The sequence below is a fragment of the Otolemur garnettii genome, unplaced genomic scaffold (assembly GCF_000181295.1).
Source record: "Otolemur garnettii isolate 467f Iridium unplaced genomic scaffold, OtoGar3 scaffold00005, whole genome shotgun sequence".
NCBI classification, from domain to species: Eukaryota; Metazoa; Chordata; class Mammalia; order Primates; family Galagidae; genus Otolemur; species Otolemur garnettii.
In genome coordinates, this window is record NW_003852400.1 from 1710229 (window position 1) to 1727166 (window position 16938).

Sequence of the window (16938 nt, forward strand, 5' to 3'; positions counted from 1 at the left end):
ATCCATGCCAAGTCCCCACAGCTTTTAAAGGGATAGAAATGTGTGGCCTGCTTCCCCCAAGCTGCCCTCTTCCCTACTATGTAGCTTAGCGGTTCCCAAATATGGTTGCACGCCCACAATACAAGGGAGTGCTTAAAAATCCTGATGCCCGACTTGTACTCCCATACTAATTAACATGTATGGGAGAGGGACCCAGGCATCAATAGTTTCTGAAAAACATATCCCCATAGTGATTCCAATATGCAACAAAGTTTAGGAACCACTAGCATATCCCAAAGCTGAGATGGAGAATGTGTTTCCCTGAATCTTTAAATAAAGCAAGGCTTTCTTTACACTTTGTCATTTGATTAAAAGCAGACCTGGGGATGGTTTAACCTTCTAACAAGTTACCAGGTGAAAAATAAAAATTTTTATTATACAAAGATTCTCTATCAATAAATGATCTAAGTCCTTATTTGCTTTATTGCCCTTGCCCCACTGTTAACATTTTTGTTTCTAATTTTTTTAATCCCAACAGCAGTCTCCTCATTATACAAACAAAAATTTAACTGTGAGAATGCATAAGGCAAACCTCCTACCTCCTGAACCTGTTATTCTGACATAAAATTCAGTCAAGAAATCAGAGGTAAACAACTTTTTTTTTCCATTTTATTTGAAATAATATACAAGAATATAGTGTGCAAAATTTAGGGGCAACATTATGAGGAAGTGTAATGAACTGAAATCAATTTTACAGCTGTGATTCCTAACCAGAAACACCACTTGGTAAGTAACATGAAAAGCCATGATTGTAGCTCAGAGCAAAAGCAGCTGTATTGCCAACGTATTTGCTCTCATTTTAGACAGTTGGATGAAAAGTAAAGTGCAAGTGTTGCACTGCAATAAGTGCAAAGTCTGCCCCCACCATAAAGATACGATGACAAAATATATTTAAGATACGTGGCTGAGGAGATATAGAACACAAAGTTAAAAAATACAATGGTGTTGACTGTTAATAGCACCATTACAGTGACTACATCCCAATGCTATTAACTAACTTGATGTTGGCCTGGGCTAGGTCTCCACTGGAAATCACGGGTGGCTGCTGCCACCTGGTGCATAAACTCAGCATGCCATGGGAACTGCAGCAGGTGGCTCTTACACTGGGACACCGACACCAGCCGCCTGCCACATGTTCTGGTAGCCCCTTGGCACCAGCCACACTAGGAGTGCCTGTGTTTGGCACAGATGCTGAGCCATGTGGTGGCTGCTCGAGGAAAGGCCGACTCCCAGCTCTGCTGCATCCCATCATGTGTACAATACAGATTAATAAGCAGTAAGGAGCCAATATATAAACAGCAGTTACATATTTTTAAGTTCCCCTTTCGTACAATTTAAAATAAAACATGTATACACTTCTTCTCTCTTTCTACTGTACTTTTAGCACCACAGGATATCAATTTCAAGCCTATATTACCTGATAGACATATATGAAGTTTTGAAGAAAAGTAAGGCAATTTGGTTTACAATATTGATAGTTTTAGCTTAATGCTCTAATGGAGAAAGCAAATCCTCACTCATATTATTAAATCATTTCAAGACTCAATGTTATCAGTATCTTATGGTCACACGAATTCAGGACAAATGGTGAGACCTTGATCTTCTTAAGTCTTTCCATCAAGAGTCAATGTTTATGCAAATATAGACTTAAGAACATATGCATCCTGGTTTAATGTTGTTGTGAGCCCTGTGGAAATAAAATTAAACTCAGTGAATGTTTACAAATCAATACATAGGTAATTCTATATGTGAAAGCTAAAATGTGTAAGATGACGTTTATAACTTTACTAGTAAAAGCTGATTTCAAAGTTTGCTGGTATCCGATGGTTCAAGCATCCAGAAAACTTATGAAAATCAGACATGGACTAGGATGAACAGAAAAGAAAGGTGATACAGGCAAAGTCCTACCGTGTGAAATTCTAAATTACCAAAGAACTGCCAAAATCCAGTTCAGCCACCCTCTAAATCTGACTACTACTTTAAAACAAATTCTTGCAAATTTTAAAACAAGTATCACCTGCATGTTACTAAAACACAGGCATACATACATTAACATCCTTGGCCAGCCCTCTTACTCTAAAACTACTAATACCTTCACTTCTATTCTACCAAGTGAAATTTTCCTGTAATTAATCTACAAATATTGAACAAGATGATAGTCTAATAGTGGAAAAGTTCTAAGAACCCTAAGTCTGTCCAAAATAGATTTTGGTACAAACTTGTTGACCACCCTTCCTGGGCATTTCTATTTCTTCTCCATGGGCTTCTTAATCTAGAAATTCTGTGCCCATGGTAGAAGTCCCCATAAAGGTTAATACATTCCCACACTTCCATCCTCAGTCTCTCACCAAATAAGGAAACAAAGGTAACTGAGACAGCTCACCAAAAATTAAAAGACATTTTATACTCTGATATTAATGGGCTAATAATGTCCATCTTTCACCTACTAGAAATAATACATTCCAAATTTATTATTTCACCACAACATTCTTTACTTAAAGTTTGCCTGAGAATCTACTTCCCATGCAAACAGAGTATGGCATCTGATGAAAAGAACGCAATCTTTCTTACATGAGGATGGAAAAACACTATTAGGCTCTAAAGTATGAAAATGCTATAAAAGAGAATCATTACAACCTTTTAAAGGTTGTAACAATTGTTCCAACATGCCAGGACACCTACGGAGATAATTTTAAACAGCTACTTATTGAAACGTACTGAATTGGTTCTTTTCCTTTTCCAACAGTCAGGATTTAAGCGTTTCTGTTCTTCAGCCAAAGCCTTTGCTTCTAACGTGTACATCCTTCTCTCTTCATTCTTCATTTTCTTCCACCTGTCACCCAGGATCACACTTATGGCTCTGTAAAATAAATATTTACAAAATGCTGAAGGATAAATTTTACATAAAACTCAACTGCAGTAGCTACTTTGGGAAAAAAGAATGAAAAGTTAAAAAAACAACAAAAATCTTGTCCAACATGGAGAATGGAAAAGATCAAGGCCAAAACAGTCATTTCCAATAAAATCCCAAGTCATATCATCCATTTATCATAATCTTGACAGTTAAAGCCCCCTAGAATAGCGTCACAAAGGTAATAAATGGCCAGAAATCAAGTAACTGTACAAATCTTAAATTTAAAGAATTTTAAGATTTTAAAGAAAAGGTCTGTTTACCATTAGATCTATCCTGGTACTCAGTTTTAAAAAGATGTTTAAGGTATAAAGGCAGACTATTCAGTATCATTAGCATAACGTATTCAATTTGTATTAAAAGTTACCTTAAGTATAACCATTTATTCTTACATTCCATTTGGGTCCATAACCTATCAAAATATTATACTTATGATAAAGGTCTTTTTCATTCATGTAACCATAGTGAAATGAAGAATTAACTATGTAAGCTTCACTGTTTGTCTCTTACAACAAAACCAATGAAACCTTAGGAAATACTCAAGACTTGAGAAAACTAGATAAACTCCAAACAGTAAGAGGTCAAACTGATAGGATACAGCATGATAGAAATTTGAAGCTATTTTCATATTTGTATTTTTCACTCTGCTACCAAACCTACTAAAATAGTCTCACCCAGGCATACAGACATAAGCCACAATCTTCCTAAGAAGAGCCATTAACCATTAATTCTGTGACAGTCATATAAGATGGAAAGTCCTGGAATGATTCCACAAAGTACATAAAAGTGAAGACAGACATCTGTGCTCAGAAGAACAGTAACCACAGACGATCTACTACTTAAAAAGAAATTATGTATGTAGTAAGTTTACCTATCTTTTTATCCAGTAAATTGAGGTAGTTTAACATTATGGTAAACCTTCCTTTAGTAAAATTCAGTATTTATCGTCTTTGGGTGAAAGACACCATATAATGGTTGGCATATTTACTACCCCTTAACAAATCAATTAAGAAATACTCTCTCACACACACACCCCTATCTGAGTCTTTCAAAGAGAGAAAAGTGTGAAATGTTTGAAGGAGGGAGTTACTTGACACCTGGGCAACACATTTATTCCTTCTTTTAAGTTAAAAGACAACAGGTAATGAAATGTGCATGACATAGACTATAATCTGTATTCCCTGTCATAACAATTAATAAAACAGACACTTCACCTAAACATTATTTTTGCGGTGAGTTCTACATCCAGATGGATATTCATACCAACTTCAAATGGGCTCTATGTCTCTGCTCTATCTTGTTATTAGGTGATTACTAAGGTATCACACAGGAGTAATGCTAACATGTAAAGGAAAAAATAGACTTAGAAGCAATAGGGGGTATAACCTAATACAGAGATCCTTATAGAACAGAAAACAAAACACCTAAGCTAAAATGAGATTTTTCACTCTCATTATGATCAGGATAATTCATTTACCCAGAAATGTAAATAAATCCAAAATGCATCCTGGCTGACAATGTCGACAGTTAGGGAAAAGACTTACAATAGAATTATATTTCTAGATGCCAAAAGACATGTCTAATTACTGTACCAGAGGGGCACAGAAAAAGAAATGCGGCATAGCACCTGTCACTAAATCTCCAAGGTGGCCATTTTCTCAGGAAAAAAAAATTGAGCCAGGGGAAAGTGCAACTTAGTCCTAGCATGCCTTTAAATCCTGAAAGTGTATTTCCTATGAGGATATCACGGAGAAGTGAACTTCCAAAATGAATTTATAAAAAAATTAAATCCATTCTTGCTACTGAAGAAATGGGAGATTAAAACATAGGTTAATTGGGGCAGCGCCTGTGGCTGAGTACGGCACCAGCCCCATATACCAAGGGTGGCGGGATCGAACCCGGCCCCAGCCAAACTGCAACAACAACGAAATAAATTTAAAAAGCTTATTAAAAAAAAAAAAAAAAATAGGTTAATTGCCCAAAGTCATACAAATGACAGATCTAGGAGTTAGTTAAAACTTTTAGTGTTTTTGAGAAAGCACTTAGAATTCTTCACTTAGTAGGAATCAAAAAAAATAATCTAGGACAAAGCTATTACCTATATTTTCAATGGAAATATACATATGTACCAAGTTTCAGATGCATGTGGGATCAGCTTCTCTTTTTACAGTGTAAATAGAATTAAACATGTAAGACATTCAAACTTGAATTCGTGACTGAATTATTTTATGTAGATAATCATTTGATTTTTTTTCCTTATATCAAGAGTAAAGGAAATGGTAGTTTTGATCCTCAAGGAAAGAAGACTAAAAAAAATACAGCTTTAAAATATGTAATATATTTTCCATATGTAATATTATTTTCCATATGTAATATATGGAAAATTTGACTGCTTTGATGGGGACTTGTTAGTAGACAACCCTGGGACTCATAGGAAACAGAGTAGGAAGGACTTGAGTTAATTTTTATTTCTGGGGTCTACTGAAGACAGCTCTAAGTTCAACTTACTCAAATTGCCAGTGCCTTCACATTCTATAATAAACTCAGTTATCTGTCTAGATATTATTAAATAGTTATACATGGCCCTAAAAATTCCACTTCAACTTTTTTACTTTAATGTCAACCAAAGAAAATACAATTCAATTAAACTACTGAAGAATAAGTAAACTACCACAGTTACTGTGAATGGCATTGAAGTATATAGTTATTACAGTCAGATTTGTCACTATTTTTACCTGTTATCTTTCCCTGGATACATCTGAGTATATTCAACTCTGTATTTTTTGGCAAAAAGCATGAAGGCATTCATTGGTCTTTTGCACTTATTAGGAGAAGTGGCACTCACAGTCCCTGAGCTGTGGTTTTTGACAGCTTTAGCATATAATGAATTTGAAGAGAGCTGTGATGATCCAGGTGAGCCACAGTTTTTACTGAATCCAGATCTTGCAAAATCTTGACCACCAGGTCCTCCACAAGACAAAGATGCACGACGTTGACGAGCCATACTACTTAACACATAAACTGCAGAAGAATCCATAGGTGTGAAGTCATAGCTGTGAAATTTTTAAAAAAATTTATTAACAAGGTTTTAATTCAATGTATCTAATTTCTACAAACAAGATTAAAAAAAAAAAAACCCTCACCATGTGATTGGAACTTTCAGTGTGTTTTCCCCTAAGTTACCAACACAGGTGCATGTACTATGTATATACTGACTAAAATTATTAATTTTTAAAAACCTCTACAGATAATAGAAAAGTTAAGAAAAAACCTTCAGCCCTCCTTGAAGGAATATTATAATTGACATGCCTTTTTCATAACAAGTAACTCCTTCAAATCCCACACAACCCATTTACTCTTCAGATTCACTTCTTGGCAAATTTGCTAATATTGAGTTCTTGGCTCTATGAACCTATAGGTTTCAAATTAAAATGGGGTGGCAGGCAACATACCAGACCTCAGGACTAAATACAACAAAAGACAAAAAGTTGGGAAAAAGTTGGTTAATGAAGAGGCTAAAGGAAATTAAAATGGCTTATAATCTGGATCACCAGTTTATGGAAAAAGTCATATAATGGTCTCCCAAAAGGCCAATTATGGGCGGTGCAGTGGCTCACGCCTATAATCCTAGCACTCTGGAAGACCAAGGTGGATGGATTTCCTGACCTCACAGGTTCAAGACCAGCCTGGGCAAGAGTGAGACCCCCCTCTCTACTAAATATAGAAAAACTAGCCTGGCCTTGGGCTAAGCGCCTGTTGTCACAGCTACTTGGGAGGCTGAGGAAGGAGGATCACTTGAGCCCAAACGTTTAAGGCTGTTGTAAGCTATGACACCACAGCATTCTACTGAGGGCAACAAAGTAAGACTCTGTCTCAGGCAGCACCTGTGGCTCAGTGTAGGGCACCAGCCCCATAGACCAAGGGTAGCAGGTTCGAACCCAGCCCCAGCCAGCTAAAATAGCAGGGGCAACCGCAACAAAAATAGCCAGACATTGTAGTGGGTGCCTGTAGTCCCAGCAACTCAGGAGGCTGAGGCAAGAGAATTGCCCTAGCTCAAGAGCTGGGGGTTGCTGTGAGCTGTGATGCCACGGTACTCTACCGATGGCAACAAAATGAGACTCTGTCTCAGAAAAAAAAAAAAAAGGCCAACTACATACTGTAATACTGCTTAATAAGTTCACAGTAAAAGGCTACCTGTTATCAGTCTACATTTTGCTTTGTATATCCAGTTTCCTTAGGCATCAAAATAAGCTATCCATATTATCCTTTTATCTCAAGGCTATTTGGAGGATGTCATTATCCCCCTCTTTTATATGAAAAAACAAGCTAGGAAAAGTAAAGTATCATTCACCCAAGGCCACACTGTTAGAATCCAAACCCAGACATGTCTACCTTCAAAGCACCAGGTTTCCTCAATGATATCCTGGTACCTCACATTGCTACTGGCTCAACTCAAAGTGAACAAATAATCATCACTAATTAAAAATACTTGCTGAGAATCAGAGCTAATGTAGATCACAGCCTAAAGATAACATTAGTCAGAAGAATTTTCTTTTGTTTCAACTGTTAGCTCTTTCTGCCTATAGTAATTTTAGATTCTTGGCAGAAAACCTTTTATTCAAAATTCAGCTCCTACTTCTCTCCCTGAAACAGAAATTCAGGTAATATATCAAACTAGATTAATACTAGCTATAGAAACAGCATTTGCCCAAAGGTAAAGCACATGAGATTATAATTTTTTTTTTCCTGACACAGTCCCACCCACTTGGTTACCTTGAGTATTGTCATAGCTCACAGCAACCTCAAAACTCCTGGGCTTAAGCAGTTCTCTTGCCTCAGACCCCCAAGTAGGTGGGACTACAGGTGCCCACCACAATGCCCAGCTAGTTTTTTTAAAGACAGGGGTCTCGCTCTTGCTGAGGCTGGTCTCCAACTCATGAACTCAAGCGATCCACCCACCTCATCCTCCCAGAGTGCTGGGATTACAGATGTGGGCCACCATACCTGGTCACAAGATTATGAAACATTCTAAAGACAAATTAAAAAAAAAAAAAATAGCTAAATGAAGTAGGTGCAGACCATTTACTCTATACAGTAAAAATGACTTTACCAATTACCAACCATACAAGTCTTTTTTCTTAAAGGTATTACAAGAAATAATGTATTTAAACTATTACTCCAAAATTATCTCATGAATACTTAGCAATCAGTATGTCGGAGAGAAACAAGGTTTGCTCTCCAGGTTTGTAACTTTGATAAAAATATTGAAGCCCCTCTCTAGAAAAATAGCAAACTTTTAATTGACGTTCCTTTTTCATAACAAGTAACTCCTCCAAATCCCACACAACCCATTTACTCTTCAGAGTCACTTCTTGGCAAATTTGCTAATGTGAGTTCTTGGCTATAGGAACCTACAGCTTTCACTATAAATGAAACTAACACAAAATCATTACTCTCTTCTGAAAGAAAATAGTTATAATTTCAAAACACCAAAAGATATAAGCTAACTATCTAAATTTGAAAATTTCACCATCTAGTGGCACATATACAACTATCATCTCTTTCCATTATGTATACGACTTAAATCAGCTTAAAATATTCAATAACAAAATTCAGGATCTCGACATGACTGCAGAATGAAAATATCACATCGGACATCTTTAAAAACAGCTTCACCTTTTGCTATACCCCCTAGGTAAGCTTTCATTCTCTTCCTTAAACTACCTGTAGTTCCTCAAATGTGCCTTGTTTCACACCCCTACTTTTTATACATGCCATCCCTCAAGCTTAGAATGGTCTTTGCCACTTATCTAATCATTACTTTTAAAGGCAAACTCCACAATAATGTAGTGGCCTGTTAGCCATGTCTCACACATACTAACTCATTTAATCCCCATTTTAGAGAGACTTCTGGGGGAGAAAAAGAGCCATAGAAAGGTTAATTAACTTATCCAAGCTTCCACAGCAAATCTATTAAGGAGCCCGGATTTTAATCCAGGCACTCCCGATCCAGAGCACATGCTGCTTTCAGGCTACCCTGCCTCTCAATCAGCATTTACCACACTGTATCCATTTACTAAACCATTTCCTTCTCCAGACTGGAAGCAAAGAGGCACAGCCTTCTTAAGTCATTTTTAAATTAATTCTAGAGACCATGATGTAAAATTTTAATAGGGTTCAAATTCCAGTTGTCACTTATTAGCAATCCGACCTTGGGCAAGTTAAAGATTGAGTGATTGACTGTTTGAGAGACGGGGTCTTCCTACTGTCCAGGCTAGAGTGCAGCAGCATCTTCACAGCCCACTGCAACCTCAAACTCCTGGGCCCGGAGTGATCCTGCTTACTCAAGTCTCCACTAGCTAGGACCACACCTATCTAATTTTCTCTATTTTTTTGAAGAGACAGAGTTTGGGCAAGTTAAATAAACATCCAGGCTTGTATTAAATTATCTGTAAAATAAAGAGAATACATGCTATATAGAGCTACTGAAAGGAAAAGAGATGTAAAACAAGGGCAGAGGCTGGCACACAGTTGTACTCAATTAGTAAGGACATCATCGTAGAAGTGGCGTAGATTAGGGAATAAAGAGTGCCAAATCTGGAATCTTTTTAAGGCACAAGCTTGAATCCTAATTCTGACAGTAACTGCCTTTACTATGGGCATGTTCCTTAACCTTTCTAACTTCTGCTTTCCTCTCTCTGTAGAATGAGAATATCATCTACCAATAGTGCTTGAAGATTAAATAAATTAACAGGTATGTAGTAACTGGCACATAGTAAGCACTCAGTGTAAGTTTGTTAAATTATATTACTTAAATAGAAATGTTAACTTCACAAAGTCAAAAGTGACTGTTTTAAACCTGCCTAATTCCTAGAAGGATGGTCTCAATTGACAAAGTCTCAGAATGGGCTCCTTTAAATCACATTCTCACTTGGAAGCTTCTTTTCTATGACAGACCTTTTGATTGTGTTTAAGAGCACATCAACTTATTGTTAACTAATTCTAGTTCTTATCAAGTTACAAACCAACTCATGGAAACTATGCCCCCAATAGCTTACTCCCACCTCCCCAATATACTTAGGAATTTACTCTGGGGTTCTCTCTTGGACTGTTTCCACTCTCTGCCTTTCTTTCTTTTTTTGAAACAGAATCTCACTATGTTGCCCTCCGTAGCGTGCTCTTGGGCTTAAGTGATTCTCTTGCCTCAACCTCTAAGTAGCTGGGACTACAGGTGCCCTCCACAATGCCTGGCTATTTTTTGTTGCAGTTGTCATTGTTGTTTAACTGGCCCAGGCCAGGTTTGAATCCACCAGCCTTGGTGTATGTGGCTGGTGCCATAACCACTGTGCTACGGGCACCAAGCCCCTTTCTTTCCCCTCTTGCTGTTCCTGTGCCAGTTGTCTCCTCCCTTAACCCTCAGCATCATAATCCAATCCAAAAAGGAAAATTTAGTTAACTTCATGCTTCTTAACTTTCTCATGGTTTCTCCTGGTGAAACTGCCCATTTCCACTCCTTTGCTGGAGGAGAAAGGTAAGATGGCTGTTACACTGCCATCACTCCACAGTAAAATGAGACCAATGACTATGGTCTTCTTGAGAGTGAATAGTATCCAGCAGGATCAAGTGAGGAGAATTTTCCAACTGAGAAAAACAGGAAATTAGGCAGCCAAGTTTTCCATTTTGCATTAAAAAGCAAAGTTTTGCAATATATAACTCCTCTCCTGAATGGCTTATTATCATTCCTTTATTTTTGATGATTTTATTATATAAATAATACTCAATACTCAACTCAATATACAAATACTATAGTGGCACTAATTATGTTAATATGTTTATTATACTAACATGTAATATATGTTTCACTGCACAGAAAAGACAGCCTAGCAGTCCTACCTGCTATTCCTTGTATCTACTTACAAGGTCTGCCCTTGAATGGTATCCAGAACTAGGATTTCAGGAGTGTTCCCAGCATTTCCACAACTACTAAGGGTGGCTTAGTATGCCTAAGCCGTGTGCACAAACAACACAGTTTACTCTGAACAGTTGCTTTCCTTTGGAAGTCTAGAATTTTGGTAATGTGTCAGATAGGAAACCCTAGGTGCTAAACATCTAACAAGATTTCCCTGATAGAAAACATTTCATACATACTGTCACAACTCACTAATGTGGGAATTAAGCGTGTCCTGTGTGACTCCACTGGGAGAGGATCCTGGAAGCTTGGCTTCACCCCATCTTTTTTTTTCCCTGGCTTTGCTTTTTTAACATAATAATTCATAGCCATTAGCACAACTACATGCTGGCTCATGTGAATCTCCCAGCAAATCATTAAACTTGGGGGTGGTTTTAAGGGACATGATTATATAATGTCTGTCACATGTAACATAAAGCTTAGGTATATACCTGTATTTATAGTTTTATTAGATGGTTTTTTTTTTCAGAGATAGAGTCTCTGTTACCCTCGGTAGAGTGCTGTGGTGTCACAGGTCACAGCAACCTCTAGCTCTTGGGCTTAGGTGATTCTCCTGCCTGAATCTCCCAAGTAGCTGGGATTACAGGTGCCCGCCACAATGCCGGCTATTTTTTGTTGCAGTTTGGCTGGGGCCAGGTTCAAACCCACCACCCTTGGTATATGGGGCCAGTGCCCTACTCACCGAGCCACAGGCACCACCATATTAGATGTGTTTCTAAAGAACTTGATTCCATAAAAACAATCCTATTATTTATTTCTGAGACTTATTTTTGCTTAACATTATTTTAAAAGCTTATATATATTTTAAAGTATATAGCTATGGCTCATTCATTTTCCACGGATACAAAAAGAATTCCACTGTAAGATTATATCACAATTTATATAATTACTCCAATTAATAACTATTTTTATATTATTTCCACATTTTTCCTATCATCAACAAATCAGCCACAAACTGACTGGCACATCTCCTTGAGCATGTCTACAACAATTTACTTCACTAGCAGAGAAGTGAAACTGCTCATAATTCACCTTTACAAGATAACCCAAATCGTCTTCCACAATTTTTCTAGCAGGTTATATCCTCACCAAAACAGGAGTTATTAGTGATCTACATCCTGAGAATACGTACAAACATCCATCCTTAAAATTTTATTTTTCTAATTTTTCAAAGAACAGTGTATATGAAGGTTGTAATCCAACAGTATTTAGCTTACAATCTTGTAGACATTTACTGATCATATGGCCTTTGCCAGGCTCTGTTAGTTGCTTTTTTAGTAATAGTCTCACTTATCCTTATGATACACAAAATATATTAACTTTAAATTTTATTTGTATTATTGAAAGAAATAAAATCTACAGGCCAGCAGGAACTCTCAAGAATTCTGTACATACTGTCCATACTCGCTTATGGATTTGCTAATTATCCTAAAGAAAGAGTAAGTCTTTTGGCTCAGCACCTGTAGCATATTGGTTATGGCACCAGCTACATACATCCAAGCTGGTGGGTTCCAACCCAGCCCGGGCCAGCCAAAAAACAATGACAACTGCAACAAAAACATAGCTGGGCGCTGTGGCAGGCGCCTGTGGTCCCAGCTACTTGGGAGGCTGAGGCAAGAGAATCGCTTAAGCCCAAGGGTTTGAGGTTGCTGTGAGCTGTGACACCACAGCCCTCTACTGAGGGCAACATAGTGAGACTCTGTCTCAAAAAAAAAGTAAGTCTTTAAATGCCAAGTACCTACACACAAACTTTTCCAGATATCTTCTAAGAGTACAGTGTCCCAGTTTGTCTAGGAATGAGGGATTTCCAGAGATGCTGGATTTTCAGTGCTAAAGCCAAAAAAGTCCCATGTAAGTTGGGACAGTCGGCCAACCTTCTCCAAAGTCAAGACATATGGGTTGGTTCTTGTCATATTCTGCCACTTGTTAGCAAAGTAATCTCAGGAAAAACTGCTTCCCTCTATAAACCTTTCCAAATGGCAAGTTTTAGCTATTTTTTACTCTTTGTCAAACCATGCAACTAATGTCCTTAGTCAAAATAAATATTAAACTAAGATACAGTTAACTACCAAAAAAAAAAAGTTATCTTAAAAAAAAAAAAAAAGCCACACTATTAAGAGGCTTACAGGCTAGTTAAAAACAACTATGTATATATATGTGTGGAGGTGTGTGTATATATATATATATATGTAAACTATATAAAACTATCATAGCTGATCTATTACACTCCCAGTCATGTAACGTGACATTCTTTCTAATCTAATCCTAAAAGTCTTATAAATTCAATATTCCTAGATAACTTATATGCAAAACTATCTTAGCTATTAATTTCCTTTACCTAGTATTTTTTCATTTAATCATATTTATAATTTGCTCTAGTTCCTTTATAATTATCAAATCATTAAGGTTTAACCTCCTAAATATTTGACTTTGCAATCATTAGAGGAATTAAGGGTAAACTTTAACAGGGGAAAAAAAAAAGAATTAATCCAATGTTACCTTTTAAATGTATCAAAAACACCTGAATCATCAAAATTAATGGCATCAGGGTGTCCAGGAGGTAGACATACATCTCCAATGTGAATCTCACAACATGGAATGCCATGCTGCACCACAGTCAAGCTGGGATAAAATGACGACCAACCTAAAATCAAGCAGTAGTTGCATAAAGAATCAGGACTGACAGAAGGCACCCTAATCTTTTACAAGAGACCTAACATTTCTGTATCTTAAAAAGTTATTAATAGTAATATATATGTATCAATCATCATTTGTCATTATCTTATAGATTGATGGAAAAGCTGAATGATCAAGACCATGAAATAGTTTCTGAAGTATGAAATTGTTTTAACAAGGCTCTGAAGAATGATTTTCGTTTATAGTGTATTCGGTTAACTCTTAACGAAAAAGTGATTACCATCACACTTCATTCCCCAAACTATACGATGACAACAGAAAGATTATGTTACATGAATCTAAAAACTTGCCATACTCAGGAAGCTGAGTTCCACCTGGCTACTGCTAAGATAATTAAGTGCCATTAAGTACAAGATGGCCACGAAACATGAACTTTATGGCTACTCTGTATAACTATAAGCATTTCCTATGATAGTTTTATATTGAAAGAAATTTTCCCTTCAGATTTTCTTTCTTAATCATCAAAGCCATAGACATAATTACAGATTTAAGAAGCTTTCCTTAAAAAGTTACTACAAATTCAATTAAAGCCCTACCTTTATTTTTAACATAGAAAGGGTGGTCCAGCTTACACTCTACAGTAAGTAAACCATCTTCTACTGTACCAGGATCAAAAGTCAACTTCAGTACTGACTCGCCAAATGACACACTTTCTTCATGTGATAATAACTTTAGACCATCAGAACCATAGCCCTGAAAACACAGGCATAGAGTAAATTGGAAATGTTCAATTTGACACACAGTGAAGTTTCCATTACATGTAAGACTTTGTGGAAAAGGTAAAAACAACCAAGACAGGATGCCTACTTTTAAAGAGCTTTCAACCCAGTAGTAGAGAGAGACACATATATAAAAAATTATAGACTGGAATAAGTACTTTAACTCATGTATAAATACTGGTGATAGAATTTAATAAAGAAAGTTGTTAATTCCATTAAAAAAAAAAAGATTAGGGAGAACTTTCAATTCCCATTTGATCTGAGATTCAAAAGAATAATGCAATTCAGAAAGGCAGAAGAACAGGTTTTGCACCAAAAGAGTTGTAAGTAACTTTTTTGATGAGTGTTCAATATTTGTTAAAAATACAAGGTGAGTTCAGATTTGGGCAAAAGGGTAAAAAGGAGAGGCCAGTTGGTAGAGGGCTCTTAAAGACTGGCCAAGTGCTTAAACTTTTTACTTAGAAGATACTGGGAAGTCAATGAAAATATCTCTATTAAAATGTCTGTCAATTTTAAGATGATAATAATGACCACAGAATGAGAAGTAATCTCATATTCAATTAGTTGAGGATATAATGAGAGGTACCCTGTACAGACCTGAATTGACAAATGCAGTGGTGGTAGGATGAGACCAAATTTAAATTCAGGGAATACTGGGCATTTACTGCATACCAGGTAGCTCTGAAAGTACTAAACATATACCAAGATATGATCCTTACCCTTAATCCACAGAAAGACAAAGGAGACAAACATGCCAATAACTAGGCATAGTATCCAATCATTATTACACTCGTGCATTAATCAAGTAATGAATTAGAGAGAAGGGTGGCTGTTAAAAATCTCTATAGAAACAGAATCAACTGAATATAAAGGAAGGGCAGGGAATAGCAAAAGACAACTTTAAGGTTTTCAATCTGGCAGTGAAAAAGGATAACAACTAAAAGAATGGGGGAAAAGTATGCTAGGAAGAGGACAAAATATTGAATGCAATTTGGATCATACTAAGCTGTTAAGAACACAGTGTTACTCATGTAGAGAGCTCCACCCTGCAGCTGGAAATGTGCTGAAGGCTATAGACATGTATGTGAAAATGACTGAATTTCAGAATCTTCCAATTCTTAGCATTTCAGGAGACCCTAAAACTAATCCAATCCCGTTTTATATGCCAAGAAGAGTGTCCAGAAGGGTTAACAATCTGCCTAAGGTCATTTACACAGACAGGTGCAGGAAGCACTAGAAAGGGAGCCCAGGTTCCCTGACTCCAAGTCCACAGGACATCATGGAGGTGCTATGGACATTATCAGCAGAGAGGAACTGGTGAAAAGAATGAAGAGGGGCAGAACCTTGTCTTACATTCAGCAGCCATGTACCCAGTAAACAAGACAGAACTGGGACACTGCCATGCTACATAAATCAAGGGAAAATGTCAGAAGTAACCCCATGTATCAAATATTGCAGAGATGTCGAACAGGACAAGCAGAAGTCTTTGGTACTAGAAATTAGAATAAAGCTAGTAACCTCTGAGAAGATTTTAGTAGAATGGTGGAATGAATGGTGGAGGTCAAAGTCAGACTAATGCAAACTTTACTAGAATGAAGATTAACAGCAAGGAGGCAAAAATGAAGGCAGCCAAATCAGGACTATTTTTCTATCAGTAAGAGCAGGATCAAAAAATTCCTTTTGGAATTTTAAACAAGCACACTTCCCACCCCCATTATCTGTGCCTACAGGGGAAATGGAGAAATTAAAACTTTCAAAGTGAGAAGTGTCAGTCGATGTTTATCCTAATGTTGTTCACTATTGCTTCTGCTCATCAGCTTAGAAACTGCTAATGTTTTATGGAGCCACTTAAAAGTAACTTACTTCTTTCCCCACTGCTACAGTTACTATAATACAACTCTCAACTATATACAGGCAAATTAACCACTTCATAGATTATCTAAAATAAGGCTCTGTTTATTTTTAATGTCAATTTAGATTTTTTCAATGTAAATTGTATGAAACACAAAAAAAGTGCTATACTTTTTCCCATTCAAGAAAGCATAATTAGAAAGATAAGTCTAAAATCATTGCTCCTCCATCAAATTACCCAACAATGAGTAGCTATAAAACTTCCACCTAAAACCTAAGATGTTATTAAAGGGAGGATATTCCTGTAGATTAGCAATAAACCATATGTTTCATTCTGAAAGATTTAGAAAATTTTTAAAAGAATTTTAAACCAACCTTGTGGGTGCTCACTTGAAGGTCTTCTTCATTGTCACAGCCTTCTGCTCTAGCAAAATCTTCAACATCCTGCCATTCCTTATTGCTTCCCTTATGAAAGCACAATCGTGTGCCTAAAGTTTTAAGTAGAAAACAAATATCAAATGTGTGACTAGTACACAACACAAGTTAGCTGTAAATAACTAAAGTATTTTTTTTTTACCTTTCAAAAAACAGTGCCAAACAGTTGAAGGCCAAGAATTGCACCATCCCAAATCATCATCATCTGACAGGGAGGACATGCAGAAAATGCCAGATTCTGACTCACTATTTGCCTATGGAGAAACACATTGTCAACTTTTCTATTTTTGCCTTTTAAATCCTTTTTTTTTTTTTTT

At 36.7% G+C, this 16938-nt stretch overlaps 1 protein-coding gene across 2 annotated transcripts in view; it reads right to left on the reverse strand.

Moving 5' to 3' along the window:
• Window positions 1-626: 626 nt before the first annotated feature.
• Window positions 627-16938, reverse strand: part of HBP1 (HMG-box transcription factor 1) — a 32411-nt gene continuing 16099 nt past the window's right edge. For both annotated transcript variants that reach the window (XM_023518693.1, XM_023518695.1), the window contains exons 5-11: window positions 16764-16875; window positions 16562-16674; window positions 14153-14309; window positions 13419-13563; window positions 5686-6003; window positions 2758-2899; window positions 627-1726 (exon numbers count right to left, since the gene is read on the reverse strand). In XM_023518693.1, coding sequence (XP_023374461.1) covers window positions 1709-1726; window positions 2758-2899; window positions 5686-6003; window positions 13419-13563; window positions 14153-14309; window positions 16562-16674; window positions 16764-16875 — 1005 coding nt within the window. In that variant the 3' untranslated portion in view covers window positions 627-1708. The remainder of the gene's footprint in view (window positions 1727-2757; window positions 2900-5685; window positions 6004-13418; window positions 13564-14152; window positions 14310-16561; window positions 16675-16763; window positions 16876-16938) is intronic.